Raw genomic sequence first — 21900 nt, 5'->3', positions numbered from 1 at the left:
CAGCTCCCAGCATGCCCGGGCTGGGGCTGCCTGAGGAATGCCGGGAGTTGCGGGGAGGTTGGGTGGGAAGGGGGCGGGGAGGGCCCCGGGGTGTCCCGGAGCGCAGCTGCCCTGGGAAGCGCCCAGGAAGGCTGGGGAGGAGCCCTCGAGCACGCAGGAGCCGTGAGTCACTTCCGCCGGGTGGAACCTCTTCGATGCCTCGACTTCCCCAGGAACCGGGCTGCGTCCGGAGCGGCTCCGGGTACCGGTGGCTTTTCCACAGTGCCACTTACCACGATCCCGGTCCCAGAGCTTCAGTACCCGAATGAGACACTCGCCCCGGCTGAACTTCGGATGGAGTGGCCCGCGGGCTGAATTCACGGCACCCAGCAGGGCGGGGGTCACGTCTGTGGGGACCCCCGCCCCGTCCAGTCATTCAAAGCCCCGCGCTTGAAACTGCGCCAGCGCACTCTCTCTGCGCATACGTTTCCCAGGTTATCCGGTCCCCTCCTGGCAGGAAGGAGTCCACGTGGCACCAGGAAGGGTTTTTTCCCCAGGAAGCGCCTTTCCCAAGAGGCCACTGCGTGCAGGCTCATCCCCCGAGCACTGCAGGACGCGCGTCCCGCCTGTGCGAACGTCGCTCGGGCAGCGTGTGCTTAAATTCTACAGCGCCGGGGACCCAGGTGCGGGTGCCTCCTTCCGTCGCGATGCTGTCCTTAAGCTCTGTGCACACGCGCGGCGTATCCACTGAAGGCGCCGAGCCCTCATTTCACCCCTCGGGGCGCGTTTCTTTAAAGTGCGCTCCAACCCGACGCACCATCGTTCGCCTGAAAAATGTTTTGCTGGGGCCTGCTGCGAGCTGCAGGCGTCTTTTCAGGGCAAACTTGTGGTAGGATTGTGCCCTTCAAGTAGCTTGCAACCAAAGCTGGAGACAGTTTGATCCTGTTCCCCACTTTTCCTACTGTTTGTTTCTGTAAGATTCCACCATGGAACCGCTGCTCCTTTAACCTGAGCAAATTAAGATTAAGAAACCCGCTCGACCCACTGTGATTCCAGGAAAAGCGTCACACAACAGCCTCCAGCGCACTCTAGCATGGTTTAATTAACTCCAAGGCACCTTAGAGGGCAGGCTACTGTGTCGTGGTGCGGGAAAGGCACTGCAGCGTTTTGCTGGGGAAGCGGAGGGCCCGCGGAGGGCCCGGGAGGACAAGAAAGAAAGTGAAGCGAGCAGTCCATGAGGAGGCACACGTGATAGCCAAGGTGGCGCCAGTGCCACTGGGCCGATGCAGAGTGCCCTTCCCTTCTCATCTCCCGGCAGTCAGACTTCACTCCCGCTCTTGGGATTCAGGAGCAGCCCTGCCTGGCTTCCAAACAGGCCAACCCACATTGTTCTCTATTTTAAAAATTAATTGCTGGGCTTCCCTGATGGCGCAGCATATAAAGCACGACTTCACACCTGCACGCACACGCATGAGTCCATCAAACAGGCATGGGCGTGAGGCATCAGGGGGGCGCACCCGAAACGAGAGGCGAAGCGCTGTCCTGGGAGGGTTGCCAAGGCCTTTTTGGGGCACGATGGCTGCCACCACCGGAGGAGGGAGGGAGGGGGGGCGCTTTCCCCGGGCGGGGGGAGGGGGCAGTGAGCAATGCCCCTTGGAGGGCAGCAAGGTGCCACCAGCCACTGGCCCCCACAGAGCAGGAGTGCCCCCCACGCCCTCCGTGTCCACAAGGCCACAGAGGAGCCACGGGCCGGGTGCTGCAGGGGGCGGCTGGCTCTTCGCAGCGCTCAGTTGTTCCACTCGCCCGTCCGCCGCTGCCCTGCTCCGGCATCAGAGGGGGGCAGCTCTTCTCAGCGGGGGCACAGCCTGGGTCTCGGCCGGCGCATCCGCCCGGTCTTCCTCCGGAGCATCTTCCTTCCCCAGGTCAGGAAGTTTGCAGCTGCTGGAAAAAGCACATGCGGCAGAATTGTGGCTGTGCAGGCAGAGCCGCCGTTCCCTTGCTCTGCTCTGCTCTGCTCTGCTCTGCTCTGCTCTGCTCTGCTCTCCGGCGGTTCGGTCCAGGCATCCTCCCTGCAGCCATGCAAAGACGGTGCTTAGCCTTTCGGGGCTGCTCAGCAGAGCGGGGGAGCAGGGCGGAACCCCACTAGCCAGCAGACGGACCCGAGACGCACTTTCCCGAGGCCCCACGGCTCGCTCGCTCGCAGTCCGGCCCCGGGGCGCGGGCCGCATCTCCTCCTCCTCCCCGCTTCCACCAGCGCCGAGGCCGCAGCGCCACCTCCTGGCGGCCAGAGCGTCACGCCTGGGCCTTCCCCATCGGCCCGAGGAGGAAGGCGACTGGCTGCGGAGGGGAGTGCACTGGAAGGGAGGGGGGTCTGGCGCTGCTCAGCCGCCCAGCGTCAGAACGGGTGCCGGAGTCTGACTGCTCTGCTCTGCTCTGCTCCGCTCTCCCCTCCCCAATCCCATTTCGTTTGGTCACGTCGAGTCGATTAGACTGCAGGTGAGGTTTCTCCTCTCTGCCCAGCCCTGGGAAGAGCCCCCATCCAGTGCAGCCCACCTGGGCTGGCACTGAGCTGCAGGCCGGGCTCCCCCCGAACGTGGCCTGTTCCCCGCAGGGTGGCTGCCAGCCACGAGGTACTTACACAGGTGCGGACGGCTCGAGGCTTGGCTGCCGAGGTCTCCTTTTGGCTGCTACCCGCTGGCTCCTAGACGCGAGGAAGAAGAGTCAGGGGCGCTCCAGCGAAGACCTTCCCAGATCCTCCCTACTGGGCTCTGCCCACGAGAGGGACTGGAAAAGGGGGGCTGGTGCCCGGTAACCAGGGAATGCTGGGCAGCCTCTGTGCGCCACCAAAGACGCCCCCCGAAACCCCTCCTCGCACACCCCTCTGGCCCACCATCCCCACATGTACCTCTCGCTTTTCAAGCGTTTTCGGCGAGGCCTGGAAACGGAAGAGGGAAGGTGTTTAGACTCCGTGTCACGGGGAGTGGGGGGCGATGCTCACACTGGCCCGCTCCTTGTATCCCACCTTTTCCCCTGCAAGGCAGCTCAGACAATTCCCCCTCCATTCGTCCTCAGAGGAACCCTGTGAGGTGGGCCAGGCTGTCGGTTTGTGGCTGGCCCAGCTCATCCAGTGAGCGGAGGGCTGTGTGGACGCGCTCCCAGGCCTCCCGAGCCCCAGCTTGGCACTGCGCCATGCTGGGCACCCCAGGTGGCCGGCACCTCTCGAGCGGAGGCAGGAGGCGACCGCTGGCTTTCATGGGACCCCCACAACAAGCGGCGAAAGTGACTCGGCGTTGTTCCCAGGCCCCGGCCAAGCCGAGCCCTGTGCCTGCTGGGCGTGTTGGATGACAGCTCCCAGCATCCTTGGCCAGCCACTCACATTAAGCTTTGGGACTGCGGGGCAACCAACAGCCAGCCTGCAGCTGCATGAACAGCCAGGCGCAGCAAGCAGCTTCCGTGGCCACTCCTAAAACCAAGGGCTGCTTCTGGAACCCTCGGGGCAGTAGGCCAGGCCTGTCCTCCAGCCTGGACGAGGGAAGGGGCTCTGCACATGCTCAGAGGCACGTCACATGCTGCAGGCCCCAGATCCAGGGTGGAAAATTGTTTGCGGGACTGATGGCGAGCTCCAGCTGGAAGCGGATTATCCTGCCCACGTCCTTCCTCCAGCGCCTCCCCTCCCAGTTGCTGCCCCCCCCACAAGCTGATGCCGCCACCGGCCAGCAACTCGTGTGCCCCCGACTCACCGGCAAGCACATCGCGTGTGCTCCGTGAACTTCATCTCTTCCTGCAGAGTCGTGCCCAGCGGGGGGCTGACCCGCACCACCTGCCGGGGGGTGTTCAGGCCGTCACCAGCTGCGCTGGCTGGTCCCCGGCCGGCCGGCCGGCTGCTGCAGGGACGGGGCTCAGGGTGCGAGGCCCCCTCTGGTCCTGCCCAGCCGTCCGCACAGGGCCAGGCGCCTGCCCCTTCCCGCAGCCATAAGGGAGAGGGCGCCGCTTGTACCGCCGCAGCCCCACCAGGCTCCCCAAGGCCTGCCTGCGCCACACACGCTCCAGACACACCGGCCCAGGGCACCCGCCCAGCCTCCCCTTGCAGGGGGTTTCAGACCCCGGGAGCAGCCCCCAGGAAGGCCTCGCGTGTCAGCTGTACAGGGGGATTTTTTCTCCCCACGCATTGTGCCAGTGAAAACCCACCCCCAGCCCTGTGTTCTTAACCCAGAAATGCGGAGCCAAGCGCGTCCGTGTGTGCCGCGCACTCCTCGGGCCGCAGCTCTGGGCCCGCGTCCCCGCTTCTAATTCAGGGGCCTGGGAGCCGGCATCAGGGGCTGCAAGAGGCGGGCGGAGGCGAGGCAGAGCCCCGGGGCTCGTCCGTCCGTGGGGAGGAGCGGCTGGGGGGCGGAGGCCCCGCTGGAGGCTGCCCCTCGGGGCACCGACCTGCAGCTCGACCGTGCGGGTCTCCGTGGGGGTGCACTCCAGGCTCTCGTCTCCGCAGCACCCGGCGCACCGCCAGAGGGGGACACAGGGCGGCTTGAAGATGTGCTCCGCCTCGTGCGGAAACTCCTGCAGGACGTCCACCAGGGTCTCCCGGGCCCGGCAGTAGCTGCGGCTCCACACCTCCTCGAAGGGCACCACTGTGGGGCGGGACGGGACGGGGCGGGACGGGAAGGGGCGCCAGGGGGCGCGGGGTGAGGCACCGCCTGTCCCGCCCCCCCGCCTGCTCAGACGCGCCCGCGCAGCAGCCGAGGAGGAGAGCAACCGCCCCTGTGAGCGCCCCCATCGTCCGGGGGGGCCGCCCAGCCGAGGGTGCGCCCAGGCAGCAGGCGGGGGGCAGCCCCCAGCCCCGGGAGCAGGCTCCGGCGCCTATTCCTGCACAGGACGCCACGCCCATCTTGCGCCAAGCGGGGTCCTCTCCTTCGGAGATGCCAGGCGCCCCCCTGCGCCACCTCCTGAATTCCGGCCCTCGATGCCCCACCCTCTGCCTCCCTCACACGCAATTTGGACCTCGTTCGCGGCGCACACGTGCGGGTGTGTGGGTCGGGGGCTCAGCCCCAGCTTCTGCAGTGCAGTGAGGCCCCCGCATGAGGACGGCCCCTCCCCGCCCCCCAAGGATCCGGAAAGCAGCACTCACCTCCTGCGGAGGGGTCGGAAGGAGACACCAGCTGCAAGAGAAGGGGGCCGTCAGGGGGGCGCGTGGGCACCGCGGGCAGCTTCCTCCCTCCGGCCCGGAGCCCGCCTGGCTGCCAAGGCCAGGCTTCGCAGGACCCGCCGCCGACGTCCTCCGCGCAGGAGCGGGACCGAGAGCGAGGCGGCCGCGGGGCTGCAGTGCCGGCCGGGGCCGCCAGGCGGCGCTCACGCCCCGCCGCTGGATGCGGCCGAGCCGGCGCTCCTTGGCCTTTGGCGACGCGCCGCCGAGCAGGGCGACCGCCTCGCGGAACAAAGGCGCCCTCTGCGCGCGCCCTGCGAGCGGCTCGGGAGGCGTCGCTGCCTGCGGACGCCAAGGGCCGGGCCGGGCCGGGCCGGGAGCGGCGCGGCCACAGAGGAAGCCGCACCTGCCCAAATCCCCCCGTGATCCTGAAGGGCGCAGACAAGGCCAGCGCCGCTCTCCTGGGCGCCCTGCAGGACTGCGAGCCAAGCAGAGGGTTCCCGGCTTCTCAGATCTGCTAGATTCGTTTCTCGCCTTTTCTCCTTCCAAGGAACTCAAGCGGCTGAAATGCTTCTCCTTGCAATCTCAGCTGCACAACAACAGCCCTGTGAGGCAGGTCGTCTGAGAGTCTCCCAGTGAGCTTCGCGGCTGAGCGGAGGCTCGAACCCAGAGCTCCTGAGCCCCAGCCCTGTTTTAACCACTGCGCCACACTGCCTCTTGTGCTTCCAGCAGCTTCTGTTCTACCTCAGAGAGGCTGAACCACTTCTGCCAGAGAGCCAAGTTCCATCTAGAGAGGCAGTTCTGTGATGGGAGTTGTAGTGCCACCCACCCAGAGGTTGGGGAAAGTAACTCAACCAAATGCTGCGTGTGGAGCGACAGCGCAAGGAGGCGCCGGTTTTTGCTCTAGCCAGGAGGAAGGAATGAAAGTTGCCCCTAAGTGCCCCCCCCGCCCCCGTCTGCTCCCTGGCCACCCACTAAATTCTACCCCACACAGCTGAGCTCAGCGTGACAGCGATGACCTCCCGGAGGTGCAGCAAGCGACGCAACGCAAGGCCGGCACAGGCGCGCGCGTCTTTGCAGAGATCTGACTGAGGAGACGTGGCCAACGCTGCTTCAAATGACAGGCATTTGATTTAGATCTGCTCCGAGGATCAAAGGGAAGGGAAGCGCCTCCCACCCCCGTTTGCTCTGCCAGAGGTGGGGCATTGTCAAGCACCAGACTGGAGCCCCCAGCTTTGCCACTGCGGGGGGTGTCGGGGGGGCTCAGGAAAGGCCGCCCGGCCGGCTTCCCACGTCCCCTTCCGCGCAGGCTGCTGAACGAGTGCCCCTGGGGGGTGAGCGAGATCTAAAACCGGACAGGGCACTGCTGGCTCGTGTGGATTTGCAGGCACGCTGGGAGACTCCGGCACCGCAGGACGGGCACCGTGCGACCGGGCGGAACCGCAGAGTCGCAGGGGAGGGGCTGGAGAACGCCCCTGGCCTCTGTCTGTGCCAACAGCTGTACATTTGTTTATTTACTTATTTATTTTTAAAACATTTCTATGCCGCCCCCATCGCAACAAAGCCTCGGGCGGCTCACAAATAAATAAATAAATAAATAAAGGGCCCTGCCTTTTTAAAAAGCTGTCCAAACTGACTTCTATCAAACATGGGACTCTTTTTATTATTGCCTAGAGAAACGGGACTTTGCATAGGTTTAAATATGTGTTTAAGTTATCATAAATGGAAAAAGAAGGGTGTGGGGGCTGACCCAGCAGGCTCGCTGTTTTTGATGATGGATGTCGTTTGTAGTTTTTCTTTGTTCTTTAGAATTATAATTTCAAACTTATTTTGTTAAAAAAAGATGTCCAAACGGGCCTCCCCGGCCTTCTTATGACTGCCCCCTGCACTTGCATTTTCTGCCCAGGAAGCTCTCCAGCTGCTCGCCCGGGAAGGCGCCGCCTGGCTCCGTATTGCTGGCACTGACTGGCAGCGGCGGCCCCCGGGGGCTTCCTCGAGGTTCTTCCACAGCTCTGCATGCAGAGCAGGCCCCCATGACGCCCCCGTTGGTGCCTGCGCATGGGTGCAGGAGGCATCGCCGTGGGGCCCGGACCTTCCCGAACCGTCGGAGAAACAGCCGGCCCAACCCGCCCCCGAACCTGCCCTCGCTTCGCGGGGCACGGAAGGCGCACGGCGCGCCCCGCAGAAGCAGCCGCGCTCCGCCGGCCGGCCGGCCCGCCGCGCGGGGCTTGTCCCACCCCTCTTCCCCACCCGCGCCGGCCCGCTCCCGCTCGGGCCCCCGAGGCGCGTCACGCAGCGCGGCGGCCCCGGAGCTCACGGGGGGCGCTTGCTCCCGTGCGCAGGGCGCGGAGGCGCCGCACTGCGTCCCGCCGCCGGCTCGGGCGGCCGAGGCCCGGGTCCCGGACGACACCCCCGCGCCGCCTACCTCGGTGCGGGACAAGCTGCAGAGGAGGGCCGCCGCCAGGAGGGCCCCGGCCGCGCGCGGCAGCATCTCGGAGCAGCTGCGCCTCAGCGGGGCGGAGGCCGCATGGGGGGCGCGGCTGCCCAGCCCCGGGCCGGCGCAGAGGAGGGCCCGGGCCAGCCGCGGCGGCAGGTGAGCGCACGCCGAGGAGCCCTGCCCGGACCCCGCTTCCCCTGGAAGTGCAACGCGCGGCGCGGCTGGAGGAGCGCGGCGCCGGCAGAGGCTGGCCGGGAGGGGAAGGGGGCGGAGAGGGAGGGGAGGGCAGGAAGGGGCAGAGAAGTGGGAACGGGCACGGCCTCCGGGGAAGGAAGGCCGCGCGGGCCGGCGCCGCTCCGCGCCCCGCCTGCTCGGGCAGCGGAGGAGGGCGGCCAGAGGCGGGCGCAGTAGCCGCGGCACCGGGCGGCGCGGGGGGCGAGCGGTCCTGGCCCCGACCGGGCTTCCGGGCGATGTGGGCCCGATCCTGGGCTCACGCCACGCCTCGAGGGTGAGGTGCGTGCCATGGGATCGACCCCCGCCCCGTGCGGAAGAAAAGGCTTCCTAGACGCGGCTGCGGCGCCCGGCCCCCTGCAGCGAGAACAGAGGGTACGGCCCGGGGCTGGCAGCGGGGACACGAGCCGGGTGCGCGGCCTCCCTCCGCCCTGCTAAGGCGCGGGGCTGGGGCAGCCGCCGGCCTGGGGCACGTCCTGACCTTCAACAGGCTCTAGCAGGGCTGGTTTTGCCCAGCGCTGAGTTTTCCCGCTGTGCTTTAAAGCACTGTCTGCATCGATTGCGGAAACCGCATGGCGCCGAAGTCCCTTTGCAGAGAGATACAACTCCCTCAAGTAGTCAAGCATCAGAGGCCAATCCACGTGCTGCAGGAGCTGTGGGGATCCAGCCCCTCCCCCAGCCCTGGAAAGGCTGCTCCCTAGCTGTTCCTCACATGTGTGGTGAAAGCTCTCTGCATATGCTCAGACACCTCCCTTTTAAAATAAAGTGCAAAGCCTGGAACAGATCCTGGGAACCATAGAATCACAGAATAGTAGAGTCGGAAGAGGCCATTGTGTCCAACCCCTGCTGGCACGGGGCACCACTTACACCCTCCCACGCAGACGGCCGGCCAGCTTCTTCTGAGCGCCTCCAGCGTGGAGAGCCCCCCGCCTCTCCGGGCGGCTGGCCCACTGCCGTCTTGCTCTGGCAGTGAGGACGCTCTTCCCGACGTCCGGCCTGAACCGGGGCTGTCACAAACTGACTTGATTATTCTGTGTCCTACGCTCTGGCATCAGCGGGAAGAGCTCTTGACCTTCCTCTTTGTGGCAGCCTTTGAGGGACGTATGGAGGGATCTCATGTCCCCCTCGGCCTTCTCTCCTCAAGGCTGAACGTGTCGCGTTCCCTCAGTCTCTCCTCACAGGGCAGCGTCTCCAAGCCCTGCATCGTTTCGGTTGCCCTCCGCTGGACCCTTTCTAATTTTCCTGCATCTTTCTTAAATCTCAGTGCCCTGAACAGGACACAGGACTCCAGGTGAGGTCTGACCTGTGCGGAGTATAGAGGAACTACTCCTTCTCATGATTTGGAAGTAATACTTCTGTTAATGCATCCCAAGCTGAAGCCCCTTTCCCCAGGGGAACAGGGGTGCCTGCCCCTCACCGGGCTGAAGGCGCAGGGGCCAGCTGAGAGTCTCTTCTGGGCCCTTTCCTAGCCTGGACACCAAGGCAGACCTTGCTCCACCCCCACCGAGCTCTCTTCTTTCTGTGTGCCCCGCACCCCACACCTGAAGCCATGGAAAACAAGCCCAGAGGACTTGCCGATCAGGGGCTGGCTGGGACCTCGCGGGGTCGGTGTGGCCACAGGAATGGAGGGAGTGTGTCAGTGCGAGGGCAGGACGGTCCTCAATTCCCGGATGCAGCTGCCGGACATCTGCGCTGGGGGGAGGGGTCCAGCAGCTGCCCAAGGCAGCTCTCAGCTGCGAGGGACCGTCTCCTGGCAAAGAGGCCCCCGGCCTCACCGGAGCCGCCCCTGCCCTTCGGCACCGAAGCTGGGGAGCCCACCTCGCTGCGCGCCAGGAACTGCCGCTGAGCCGGATGCAGAAACCGGACAAGTGGCCACAAATCCGGGCCTTGCTGACAGCTGGCCTTCATCTTGCCTTTGATCAGGGGGTGAGGAAGGCATCCCCGCGGAAGAGCGTGGAATGGCAAACGCACCCTGGTTCCAGCCAGCGCGGACGCACCCGGCGTGCAAAGGCCGAAGGCGAGCGCTTAGGCGGGGACGGGGGCGTGGGGGGAGCAGGTGGGGGCAGGCCGCTCCTGCAGGTGTTCAGGCGGGGCAGCCGCGCTCATGTGGGGCTGCAGGCCCAAACTGCCTCCCCTGGCGGGTGCCCACCAGCCTCCCCCAGGCTTATTTCTGAGGAAGCACGTGCAGGAGGGCCCCCCCCCCCCGCCATCACTCTGGCACACTGCCTGTGAGTGAGGAACCAGGAGGCGAGGCTGCAGCCAAAGGTCGGGTGGGGCAGCAGGAGCTTCCCCAGCCAGGTCAGCGCCTGCTCCCGGGTCCGCCACCTGGCGGAGGGGCTTCCACAGTCCCTTGGCCTGGGCCAGCCCTGCTGGGGTGTGGAGTGAGGAAGAGGTGCGCTTGAGGCCCACAGAGGGGAAGTCCCGGCTCCCCGGGCTCCAGGTGAGGTGGCCTCTTCCAGTCATGGCTCCGCCTGAAGGGGAGCCTGGAACACCCAGCGGCTCAGGAGCCCCCCGTGGCCAGAGCATGGCTTTCTGGCTGACGCAAGGGCTCCCCGGCCTCCTGGTGCCACCTCTGCGCCACATCAGCTGGGAACACCCCTGGGCACGCGCTCCTCGTGACGAGGCGACTTCCCTCCCGCCTCCCAGGAGCACCCAGGAGCGGTGCCGCAAACCTGGAGGAGGCTGCAGGCCAGTGGGGGCGGATTGCGGAGCACGGCACCCCCCGAGGGCTGATCTGTTCCCGGAGCAGCGAGCGGTCGCCAGGGCGAGTGTGCAGGGCTCGTGCCCAAAGGCCGACTCCGGCCTGTCCCCTTCCATTTGCACCCACAGACCGGCTTCTTCCCATCGACGTTGCTGCATCAAGAACAAGCCGACCTCTGCCCTCCCAAAGCGAGCGGCAGGGGCACAAGCAGGGCGCAGGGGGGAGAGGGGGTCTCGGTGGGGGTGGCCCTCGCTGGCGCTCTGGCCTTGCCCGGGGCCCCACAGCCTGGCATCCCTGCATGGGTCTGAAAGGGGACACTGCGCCAGCAACGGGCTTGCAGCTCCGAGCAGAGCGGAGCGGCCCGTGCCGGAGGAGGCCAGCGTGGCCGCTCTGGCTCAGCACTGCTGGCTCCCCAGCCCAGCGCATCTCCTGCCCCCACCCCCCCGCGGGCTGTGCTGGGAACCGAGGCCAGTGTGGGAATAGCCGCTCGGCTCCCCAGGGAAGGCTGCCCTGCTCTGAGAAATGCCACAGGCGACAGATGATCCGATGCGGCTGGGAACGGCTGGGGCAGCTCTCCAGATAAACAAGGAGGAAGGGTATTCCTGGCCCTTCCGCGGGTTCCTGGGAGCCCAGGCGCTGGCTGGGAGCCAGCCCGGCAGTTCACAGGGTCCCGGCCTCGTCCTTCCCTGCCCGGCCCTCCCAAAGCCAGGGCCCGCCCGAGCTCCAGTCCCTCTCGCCAGCCCGAGGGAGCGCAGGGGCTCGGGCAGAAGGGCAGCGGATGGGTTTTGCCAGCCGTGTTCAGCAGTGCGAGGAGAGAAAAGTGGATTCTCTCCGGGGGTGGCTTTCCAGGCAACGTTTCAAGTTAAAAATTGGCCAAAGTTCTGGTGGGTGTGGACCACTGCAGGATATTTTGAGCATCACTGAAAGAACCAAAGGATGCTGACCTGCTAGTCTCTATCAGAGCGAAAGCAAAAGCTCCCCCCACCAGGGCACTGAGTAACTTCTTCATACACACGCTGAAATAGGCTTTACATAAACCCAGCGAGCTTCATCGCGACTCCACAGCTGCTGCTGGCATCCGCATTGTGAGTTTTCTATCGTGTGTGCTCACCTGTTTCAGTGAAATTGGCTACCCCTGCACTATTCACATCATTTTTATATATTGAATAAAATTAATGGATTGCATGTGTCTTTGGGTCTTTCTTTGAGAAGGGCAGGTTGTGAGAAAACCCCTATTTTATTCTGGAATCGCTCCTCCATTTTCACAGCTGAAGCTAGAACCCACCCGCGGCCCCTGTGGAGGGCAGGCACCAGTTTTCCCTGAGCGCATCCTTCCGCGGGCGAAGGAAGGAGGCGGTTCTGTGACCCGGAAAGACAAGGCGGTGCCAGCGCCTGTTTACACTCCTGCAAAAGGTGACACAAGGGAAGATGTTTTTCCTCAGGGCTCCATTTTTCCTGCTTTGTGTATGGAGACCGTTTTTCTGCAGAATAATCTTTCACCACCTCACACCCTGGAGGACTTGGTCGGCTGCTGCACACCCAGCGCCGAATCCCACTTTTGTGGACATCGCTGTCTCCGGAAAAGCAGAGTATGCATCGAAAATTAAGAGAGTAGAATAGAGTGGACCACAAGCTCCACTCCTTCCCAAAGCAGGTGCATCGGCAATCCATGTTCAGTCGCACCTCTGAAAAGCTTCAGCTTTGTGCGCAAAACCTCCCCAGTCAGTCCTGGCTGCATCTCCAAGACGGAGAGGTTCCTCACCTGGAACCCGGGATTGCTGCTCGGGCCAGTCAGTGCTGGCAGAGCTCAGCCAGGTGGGCCACAGGTGTGATGCAGGAGGCGGGCCAGGCCGTCCCCCCGTGGCCACGTGGTGTGCAGGATGCGTGCTCCGGACCACCAGCTCAGTGGCAAAGGTGCCAGACTGGTCAGTGGGAAGCTTGGTGGTGGCTGCTCTGAGTCCCAGCCGGCGCTGCAGGAGAAGGGCCGCAGGAAGCACAGGCAGGCGTGTCTGGGCCGAGAGATGCAGCGGGGGCGCAAGGACAGCCAGGAGCCACAAGGTCCCGGCGACACCTCCCCGCAGCCCGATCCAGCCGGGGCTTGGACGCCCCAGGGACAGCCCCCCGAAGCCACTTCTGGCACTTGGCTTTACAGAAGGCGCTGGTAAGAGGGCACATGCCTTGTTTTCCAGCTGGTGCCCCAAACTAAATATGGAAATCAACCCATCAGACTCCAGTATTGGATGGCGTATAAAAACCGTACATACATGCATATATATTTGGAGGGCAGCAGGGAACCGGCGTGGGACCGAACCACTGTGTTCCAGCCAGGGGTCGGGGGGTCCGGGTGCCCCCGGCCCACCCCTCCCCGAAGCCCAGGCAGCAGCGTTTCTGACGCGGCCCGGCCCGGCCCGCCTCAAGGGACGGGACTGAGGTCACTGAGGAGCTGAGAAAGGGATCTTGCGGGAGAGGCGAGTCAGTTCTCAGGCCGCTGGGCATGGGCAGGGCTGAGACAGAGAGACAGAACCGTGTGATGGAAAATTTAATGCTGTAGCGAGAGGCAGACAGAGGAAGTCGCAGATAGAGGGGAAAGGGTGGATAGCTGTCTGGTTAGGTCATTGTGGAACAGGCCGCTTGCGTCTTGCATGCACAGAGCCGTCCGGACTGGCAGCCCTGCCCAGCCCTTCTGCGAGGAGACGGAGGCCCATCTGCCAACACACCGCCAACGGCCAAGGCCCTTCCCGGCAGATTCCAGCAGACCCTTCGTGCGATGGAACAATCCAGCAGCCCTGTTTGGGCTTTTGTTTTCCAAGGAAGCCCTTACAATAGGTTAATTGGGAGCTCACCTGCTTCAGATTCCAGCAAAGAACAGGATATAGCACAGAAGAGGAAGGCCGAGTCCAGCAGACAAACCAGCTTCCCACAATTCTTTCTCGTGCTGCAGAGGAAGTGGAAGCATTCCCGAAGCGCTCCTCACGCACGGGCACAGGTGCGAGCCCCGCGAAGGCCCTGGCGCTACTTCCGAGCAAACGTGCACCCTCACTGTGGGACGCTCCGGCCAGTTCCCAAGAGGTCTCCCGGTCGTAATTCCCAAAAGTAGGAAGCTATGCTGCAAGCAAGACGTAATTCCATCATGGGCTGGTCGACGTGGTCGTCGTGGCAGAAGGCCAGCGGTCCAGTGGACTCGTCAGGGATGCGGGAGGGCACCTCTGGCTCTGGAGCCCGTGAGGAGCCAGGGCTGTGGCGGCACCATGGTTCATCCTTCTGGGAGACCACGAGTTGGTGGCTGGCAAGGAGGGGGCATGACGGTCTCCTTGAATCGTGCCAGCTGGTAGCCCTGTCCTCCATGAACTGAACACATCCCTCTTTACGGCCATCAGCGTGGATGCCTGTTGCCACAGCTTGTTGCAGGGAGTTCCGCAGGGAAGCCGTGCGCCGTGGAGGAGGGCCACGTGTGCTGTGGGAAGAATCGTTTTCAGTCACGCCTCTTACCAGCCAGGGCAGCGCAGGGTTAAAGGCAGACACAGCGCGGAGCTACCGTCTTCCACTGGTGCTATAATACTTGAACAGGAAAGCTAGCCATGCAGACAAGCCCACGGGGCCGCCGGGACGCAGCCCTTGCATGGTGAGAATTCTGCCCAGAGCAGGATTCAGGGGCTGAATGCCAGCAGCCAGAGCCCCGGGCCCAGGGACCACATCGAACAGCCGCAAAGCTGTGCCGGGTCTCCCCGCAGAAAGCACACAGCCCAGGAATGGCGCCAGGCTCAGCTATTTGCCCAGTTCCCATATCCTTCCCGTGCAGTCCAGCCAGGCCTGCCCGACGACACGCAGCTCCAGAAGCCCATGAAGCAGCTGCACAGGAGGCAAGGCCTCCACCTGCACCCAGGATCCTGCAGGAGGTGCCAGCGCCCTGAGGACGCGCCTCTCGCTCTGCAGCCCCAGCATCTCTCGCAGCGGGGCTGCAAATGGCCTCCCTGGCGCTCAGCACCCGACAGCAAAATGCTCTGGGGGTCATGCTGGGCAGCGCGGCAGATGCATCCTTCCCAGAGCAGATGGCGCCACCCCGTGGCCAGAGGCCTCCCACGTGGCCGCAGCCCCGGCTCGGCATCGGAGCGCTGGGACGGGATGCCCATCCGTGTGTGCAGGCATTTCTTCTTCCTGAAAATCAGGGTTGCAGAATAGGCCTCGTTTAGATTGGCGGGGGGGGGGGGTGCTTCAACAAATCTGACTGGATCAGCTGGCGACTGTGGGTTTTTTCCTGTCAAAACCTGCACCAGATTGTGCTTCAGGACGGGGTCTCAGGTGGCCCTGCCACACCACTGGCAAGGTTTTCCCCCTCGGCACGGCCAGGCAGAGGCCACCTGCCACTTGCTTCCCCCAGGTGCTCTGCTTGGCCACCACCTGGAAGCAGTTTTGCTGTCTCGGCCCCTGCGTCAAAATGCCACGGAACAGCCGTTTTTAATTATACCCTGGGTTAGGATATCAACAGTTCACAACAGCGAATAGCATTTCATTACAGAAAACAGGGGTGCAGATCGATGAAAATATGACATTAAAAGGGGGGGAATGAAGCCCCGGCAGTACAAAAACTGGCCGGAACAAAGCAGGGCCCCGGGAGGAAAGCAACGAAAGCCAAGGCCCCGGAAGCCCCTGGCAGCCTCAGAGCCGCCTGCGAACGCGACTGGCAGGGGCCGCTGCGCAGGGGCCTCCGAAGGGGCCGGCCTGCGCCAGAGGTGGGATGCGTGTCTTCCCGGTCTCCCCTGCCCACTCGCGGCAGGCGCGGCGACCACGGAAAGGACCCCTGGTGGCGGCCCAGCCCAGGCTCAGGCTCAGGCCTGCGGGGGGACGTTCCCTTAGGGGTGGGCCGTGGGTGGCTCTCCAGTACTGCAAAGACAACCAGGTCCCTCGTGACAGGTTCTCCTGGCGAGACTTTTAAGGGCTGCACCTGACAAAACTCTTTTTTCCCCTAGTCTTGGGCTTTTCAAAGTTATCGCCACTAGCAGCATTAGCTGCTTTGATGTTTTTAATTAACGTTAAGCTACTCTGAGTTTTCCCCACCCTCCAACTATAAAACGGATATTTAAAAACCAACATTAAATGACCAAAAAGATGTCATACTTTGGGGTGGGGGGGAGTTCCTTCCTCTGTCGCTCGATGGCACCTCTGCCAGCTGCAACCTTCTTTCTCCCAGTCTTGGCACTGGGGGAGGGGAGCTGCGCTTGTGCGTTATTTTATGAAACGAACAGCTGAGTGAACTCGAAATCACATTTTTAGCACATGCTTCCTCCAACGAGCTCAAAGCAGCAGCCTGGGTTGCCCCTCCCAGCTCCCCCTCCCAGAGAGCCCTGCTGGATAAGGTGGGGAGGGAGCCAGTGACCAGCTCCAGGCCGCCCAGCTTGCTCTGGGAAGCCAGAACAGGCCTCAGCCTGGCTCTTTCCTGCCCACACGCAACGCACGTGAAGGCAGCGCCACAGCGGCCGCCCATCACTGTGCACCCCCTCCAGGGTCAAGGCTCCAAGGCTCAGAGTTGCTCCGACCCTGGGAAAAGCCCCGGGAAAAGCGAAGGGCAGACCTGGGTTTCCCCCGGATGTGCCCATGCGTGGGTTTAGGAAAGAGGCCGTCCTGTGGCCCTGGAAGACAAGGCCATGCCAGCCCCTGTTCAGATTCCTGTGATATGCGATAAAGGGGGAGCTGGTTCTCCTCGGGGCTCCCCTTCGCCTGCTTTGTGCATGGAGATCTTTTTCTGCAGAATAAAGCTTTTTCCACCTCGCGCCCCTGGAGCGCTTGGATGGCTCTGTGCATGCCAGGACCCAGTCCCACTGTGGCGGACGTCAATTTTGGCACCCAGCGTGGAAGACAGAAACATTTCCCGGCAGAAGAACAAAGGGCACTTTCTAGGTAGTCAACATTCAACCACAACCATGACAAACGACCCTCATGAATCAGGCTGAAGGCTGGCCCTGGATCAGGAGAGATGGGCTGGTTGTCCCCTAGTGCCATGTTCACAAGTGACATTTACCCATGCCCTGCATCACGTCACTTCTGGATGATGCGAAGGACAGATCGTGGCAGAAGAGCCCCCCCCCCCCCCAGAAGGGAAGTTCCCTGCGGGGGAAGGCGATCAGACATGCTCATTGCCACTCAGGAGAATTCCACGGGGGTCTCTAGCAGCTCCCCGCTCTGCCCCTGCCAGCCCCCCCCCCGGACCTGGAAGTAGCCTTGAACACGAGAGCATCACAGTCCTGGTGGACCAAGCCCCGCTCGGCCAGTCCAGCCCCTCCTACTCCCGGGGAGGCCAGTGCTCACAAGATCCCTGCAGCAGGACGGAGACCGGAGGCCTCGGCCGGGAAAGCAGCCCCCTCGGTGCGCGGAGCCCACGGGAGGCCAAGACACTCCTTGCTCCGTGCCCTGTGGAAGGGGCTGGGGGAGGGGGGAGGGGGGGAAGGCCGAGGCTGCGCCCGGTTCCGCGCCCCCCCCCCGCACCGTGGGCTGCAGCCGCGTTCCCGCCGCCCGCTCCACGGGGGCCGATGCATGGCCGCCGCCCCTCGGCCGCCCCGGCGGCGCTGCCCCCCGCGGTGCGCCGCCTCGGCCCCAGAGGTTCCGCCAGGCCTGACGCGGCCGCGCCCCCTCGCTGTCACCTCCCGGGGCAGCCGGTGACATCCATCATCGCGGGCCCCTCGCCTCACTCGCTTGAGTCATCGCAGGCCGGGAGGCGTGTTCCTCGCGTCACTTGTGAATCCGCCCGGAGGGCGGGGGCTCCGCAAAGACGCGCGCGCGTCCACGCCGCCGAACACGCGGGCGCTGCGGCCCGGCTTCCTTCCCTCGGTGCCAGGGCGCTCGGCGGAGGGAAGGCGGCGGCTGCGGCAGCCCGGACGAGCCGGGTCAGAGAGGGGCGCGCAGCGTGCGCGCGCGCGCGCCGGCTATGAATAGCGCGGCTGACGCGCGGCGCGCAAGAGGGACTCGCGCAGCGCCCCCGCGCTATTTTTAGAGCGGGCGCGCTATTCTTAGCCGCAAGCCCGCGGCCTGGCCGGGATGACGCGCGAGGGGCCGCGGCTGAATCAGCGGCCCGAGGGGCCGCGCCGCCCTGGAACATTCTGCGCCGCGCGGCTCGTCGCGCCCCCGCCCCGGGCCCTGGCGCGGGATCGGGGCGCCGGAGGGGGGCCCCGGGCGCGGGGTCTCTGGCCAGCGGCGGTGGAAGCGGGGCCGTGGGAGGAGAGGCCGGGGACCCCTGGACCGGAGCGGCCGCGGCGGGTCCTGATTTGCGAGGAAGAATAGTAATACATCCCGTGTCCGAGTCAGCGCAGGCCGATTCCCAGTTCCCACGGGGGCTTCCCTCCCCTCAGCACGCGGGCCAAGGCCGAGTAGCCCTTCCAGAAACCCCTCCCATTATCAGCACGTCCGCAAACCGCGTGCCCCCCCCCCCGTATCCCTTCTGCCCACGGGATTCCGCGCTGAAGCCCGTGGGCGGCTGAGAGTCGCCCGCCCCGTTCGCCAGCCACGAGACGGGATGCCCGCGAGCAGCGCCATTCCACGTCCCGCTCGTGGCCTTCCCACCGAGGCACCCGCGCGGCCCCCATGGGAGCAGAGCGCGGAACTCGGTCCCGCGCGGCCACGGGGCTTAAGCCCGCCGGGGCTGGTGACTGAAGGCCGCGGCTTCCCACGCGCGGAGCCCAGCCAGCCGCCAGAGGGCGGCCGAGATCCGCGCTGCTCCCCGCCGAGCGCGGCGCGGCCCAGAACGGCGGCCGGACAACCCCCTGGGGCGCGGAGCGGGTCGTCTCGCGCCCCCCGCCGGATCCCCGGGCTTTCTCCAAGCCACGGGCCGAGGGGGGTTGCGACAGGCTCAGGCGAGCGTCGCCCCCTCCTCGGGGCGGGGGGCTGCAAAGGCACGCGGTGCCGGGGAGCAGGCAGCGATCTCGGTGGGCTCCGCAGCGCCCGCCCGAGGCACCTCCGAGGCGCCCCGATCCATGCAGCTTGCCTCGTTCGCGTGCGGTGCCTTCGGGGACCCCGGGACCGGGCGGCTTGGGAAGGAAGCCCCGCACAGGACCTGGAGCAGAATGCGGTGGGAAGGCGAGCGGGGGGGGGTGTCCCGAAAGGGGCCTGAGCAGCAACGCGGGTCTGGGGGAGGCGGGGTGTCGAGGTGGGGGAAGCGGGGAACAGAAGCACGGGGGTGACGAGGAGGAACCTCGCGCACGTTTGGGGTGGGCCGCTGGCGGGGCGGGGCGGGGCCGCCGAAGAGCGCCGGGAAGCGGGGCAAGGACGGGGCGGCGGGCGGGTGAGGCGTGCGACGCAGCCCCCGTGGCGGCCCGGCGGGGCCCCCCAGGCGGGCGGGCGGGTGGGCGCGCAAGCAACCAGCGAACCGGAGGGGCCTCCAGCGCGGGCTGTTTATGCAAGCAGCGGGCCGCGCGGGCGAGGGAGCGGGCGGCGCGCTGCCAGCCCCAGGAAGGAATGCGCCGCGGCTGCCAACCTTCCCCCGGAGCCCCGCCGCGCAGCGGGCGCAGGCACACGCCTCGCAGGGGCCCTGGCCCGGGCGGCGTGGGGCCGAGGCGCGCAGCCTGCACCGGCGGGGAAGCTGCGGGAGGGGGAGGGCAGGCGCCCGCTTCGGGGCCGAGGGGGGCCAGATCCGGGAGCACCGCCCGTTGCCCCGCGCACCGAGTGGCCGCCCTCTCGGCCTCAGCTCTTGCATGCCCGGAACCAGAGGACATCTGGGCAGCCGCGCCGGGCTGCCGCAAGCGAGAAGGGCTGCATCGGAAGCCTTCCTGCGAAGGGGCGCTGCCGGGAGCGATGGCCCCTCTCAAGCTCAGCCGGGGTCGGCTCTGTGCAGGCCTGCTCGCAGCTGCAGCCTCGATCAGCAAAGCTCCTGCCCCGAATGCAAAGCCGCCCACCTGGACCAGAAGCCCCCAGGCACGAACAGGCCAGAGCGGAAGCGCCAGCCTATAGCGAACGGGGTGGGGAGAGGCCCCGTACCCGAAGTCCTGTCCTCAGAGCTCCACCAGCCTCAGGCCCCGATTCCTCTTCCCCGCCCCAGTCCCAGCAAAGCCAGGGCACCCCCGGGATTCCTCCTCCCTCCTGCCCCCATTCCTGGGCGCTCCAGCCCCCCATCCCGCAGGGGAGGCCCCACTGCAGGAGCAAAACACCCGTCTCTTAGCAACGGGGCTCGCCTCCAGCCTGCTTGTTGTTATTTACTAAGGCCACTTGCCAGATTGGCCTGGACCGGGGCCAGAGCCCACAGCTGGGGAGGGCGGGGAGGGGCGGGGAGGGGCCGCTACCCTCCTGGCACGCAAGCACCTTTCACACACAAGTGTTCCCGCTTCAGATCGAGCGCACTCACCAGATAAGGCAGCTCCGTCTGTGCGGCACACGTGCAGCCAGCCCGGGCCGCCCACGGCTCCTCCCGCTGCCTGTGTCCACCGTGCGTTTCCGCAAGATCCCAGTCCTGCAGAAGCCACCGGGCGTGCGCACCGCCTGCTAGAATCGTTCTTCTTTACACACACGCAGTCCCACTGCCGCACACACGGTCTGACACACTTGCTTCTACGCTCAAGTGGTGACACACGTCGGCGTCTGTGTGCATTGTGTCTGCAGTGAAGCACATGCACGGAGGCACCCAAGAACACGGACGAGCTGCCTTGCGCAAGCGCAGCGTGGTGGCGACAGGCTGTGCGCGCCTGGAAAGCCACCGGCCCCTCCCCACAGAAGGCCTGCAGCCACGGCGTGGGGTCCGGCGGCCCTGGCAGTCCCGGACGCTCACAAGCGTCGCCTGCAGGCTCACACCACACGGCTGCCAAGGGACGGGCAGGCTGCGCCCCCGAAGCACAGGACCCGGCCTGGCCTGCTGCCCCCCTCTCCAAAATGCCCCCAGGTGATCTGGAGAAGCAGCACCTCGAATGCGGCCCCCCTTGGCAACCTCCAACGGAGCTTCGTCCTCTGGGGAGCCGAGGCTGTGGCAAGTGCTCGGAGGAGGCCGGCCGGCTCACTCTCTCCCAGGCCTGGACCTCCTGCAGCAGCCGGAACGGGCCGGACGCTCGGGACAAGGAAGGGAAAGGAAATCCCCACGGGACGCAGAGCTCGCTGCTGAGGGACCCTGGCGACATCAGCTCCCGGCAGGGCTCTGGCCACTGCTGCCAGCCGCAGAGCGGTGCAGGGTGTCCGTGCGTGTTTTGCAGCCCTGCCCGCTCACCGCTTCCTCCAGGCCTCTGGCGGGGAGGCCGGGGCTGGGCCAGGCCAGGGCACATTCGTCCCTGTGGCCGCTGTCGGACTGAGCTTGGCACGGCTATTGCGGAAGCTGCAGCCTGACGCTCTCTGGAAGGAACCCTGCTCTCCACCCAGGACGCCTTTGGGCCGTCCGGCCTAGTGGCTTCTAGGCAGCACGTGGTGGGAGTCCGGCACGAGAGCTGTGAAAGGGGGATGCTGGACTCAGTCCCGGGCTCTTAGCCTGATCTCTTAGCACAGGGTTGTTGTGAGAATAAAATGAAGGGGACGATCGCACATGCCATCTTGGGCACCTGACCAGATAAAAAAAGCAAGATACAAATGAATGCAAATTCAGGTCGCTGTAGCTGTCGGTCTGAGTTGTGATGATGTAACTTTTCCCACAGATGTGTTGGATTGCAGTTCCCATCATTCCTAGCCAAGGTGGCCATGGGGAGGGATGGAGTTCTAATCCGCATCAGGAGGGCCCCTATTTGGGGAGGGTTGTGATAACGCCGCCCTGCCTGGGGGAGGCCTGGTGTGGATGCACTGGCTGAGTTTAGGGGTGGGACGGGGGGGCTGCGGCAGGGGCTTTGGATCCGCCTCCTTCCGGTGCAAAAGGAAACCCGTGGCGTGATCCGGACGGAGGTCTCCCTCGCCCCTTCTCATCACCTCGGCCTCGCGCCGTCAGCCTCTCGGACTAACTTCCTTCCCCTCCGTGTCAAGCGGGAGGCCAGGCTTCCGGTGGCTTCTGCCGCCTGCTGTGCCCAAACACCAGGGGTGACAAACCCCTTCAGCCCGCAGGCTGCATCCCGCCTGGGGGTCTCCAGGGGCCGCATCCCGGGGGAGACGGGGCTGAAGCCAGAAGGGCTGGCCCGGATCCGGCACGGGAAGGCAGGGCGGTGGAGCTGCGCTGCGAGGAGGCCCTGGGCGCGGGTCCCGCTGCGGGGTTCCCAGCTGCGCACCGGCCGGCGCCCCAAGCCTCGCCCTCGGCGTTGGTCCCGCTTCGCTGCGCACAGGCCCGCGCGGCCCCCGGGGCGGGAGCGCGCCCGCGCCCGCGGAGGGCAAGGCAGCGGCACTGGCCGCGCCTCCCCACGCGCTCCCGCCGACACGCTGCCGACCGAGGCGCGGAAGCAGGAGAGCGGCGGCCGCTGCCCGGGGACGCCCCCCGGGCACGGAGGCGGCGGCGCGCCCGCATCGGCGGCGGAGCAAGCGCGCCCGAGCGCCCCG

At 65.7% G+C, this 21900-nt stretch overlaps 1 protein-coding gene across 1 annotated transcript; it reads right to left on the bottom strand.

The window, feature by feature from the left end:
• Nucleotides 1–1056: 1056 nt before the first annotated feature.
• On the bottom strand, nt 1057–7151 carry LOC123026157 (snake venom vascular endothelial growth factor toxin vammin-like). The gene is made up of 8 exons (XM_044435452.1): nt 7083–7151; nt 5327–5458; nt 5102–5132; nt 4408–4604; nt 3720–3799; nt 2885–2914; nt 2618–2680; nt 1057–1920 (listed from the first exon to the last, which is right to left on the bottom strand). Exons 1-8 carry the CDS (start codon nt 7149–7151, stop codon nt 1809–1811), a joined length of 714 nt encoding a protein of 237 aa, XP_044291387.1. The 3' UTR covers nt 1057–1808.
• Nucleotides 7152–21900: the final 14749 nt, after the last annotated feature.

This window comes from Varanus komodoensis, unplaced genomic scaffold (assembly GCF_004798865.1).
Source record: "Varanus komodoensis strain SLA01 unplaced genomic scaffold, ASM479886v1 scaffold29_3, whole genome shotgun sequence".
Classification (NCBI taxonomy): Eukaryota; Metazoa; Chordata; class Lepidosauria; order Squamata; family Varanidae; genus Varanus; species Varanus komodoensis.
Note: the sequence above shows the minus strand (reverse complement) of the source record. Positions and strands in the feature narration are given on the sequence as shown.

Coding starts and splice junctions, on each gene's coding strand:
- LOC123026157 (XM_044435452.1), bottom strand. CDS start 7,151: ATGGGGGCCTGCTCTGCATGCAGAGCTGTGGAAGAACCTCGAGGAAGC. Junction 3,800..4,407: donor CCCGCACGGTCGAGCTGCAG/GTCGGTGCCCCG, acceptor ACCCCCCGGCAG/GTGGTGCGGGTCAGCCCCCC. Junction 2,681..2,884: donor AAACGCTTGAAAAGCGAGAG/GTACATGTGGGG, acceptor CCTCGCGTCTAG/GAGCCAGCGGGTAGCAGCCA.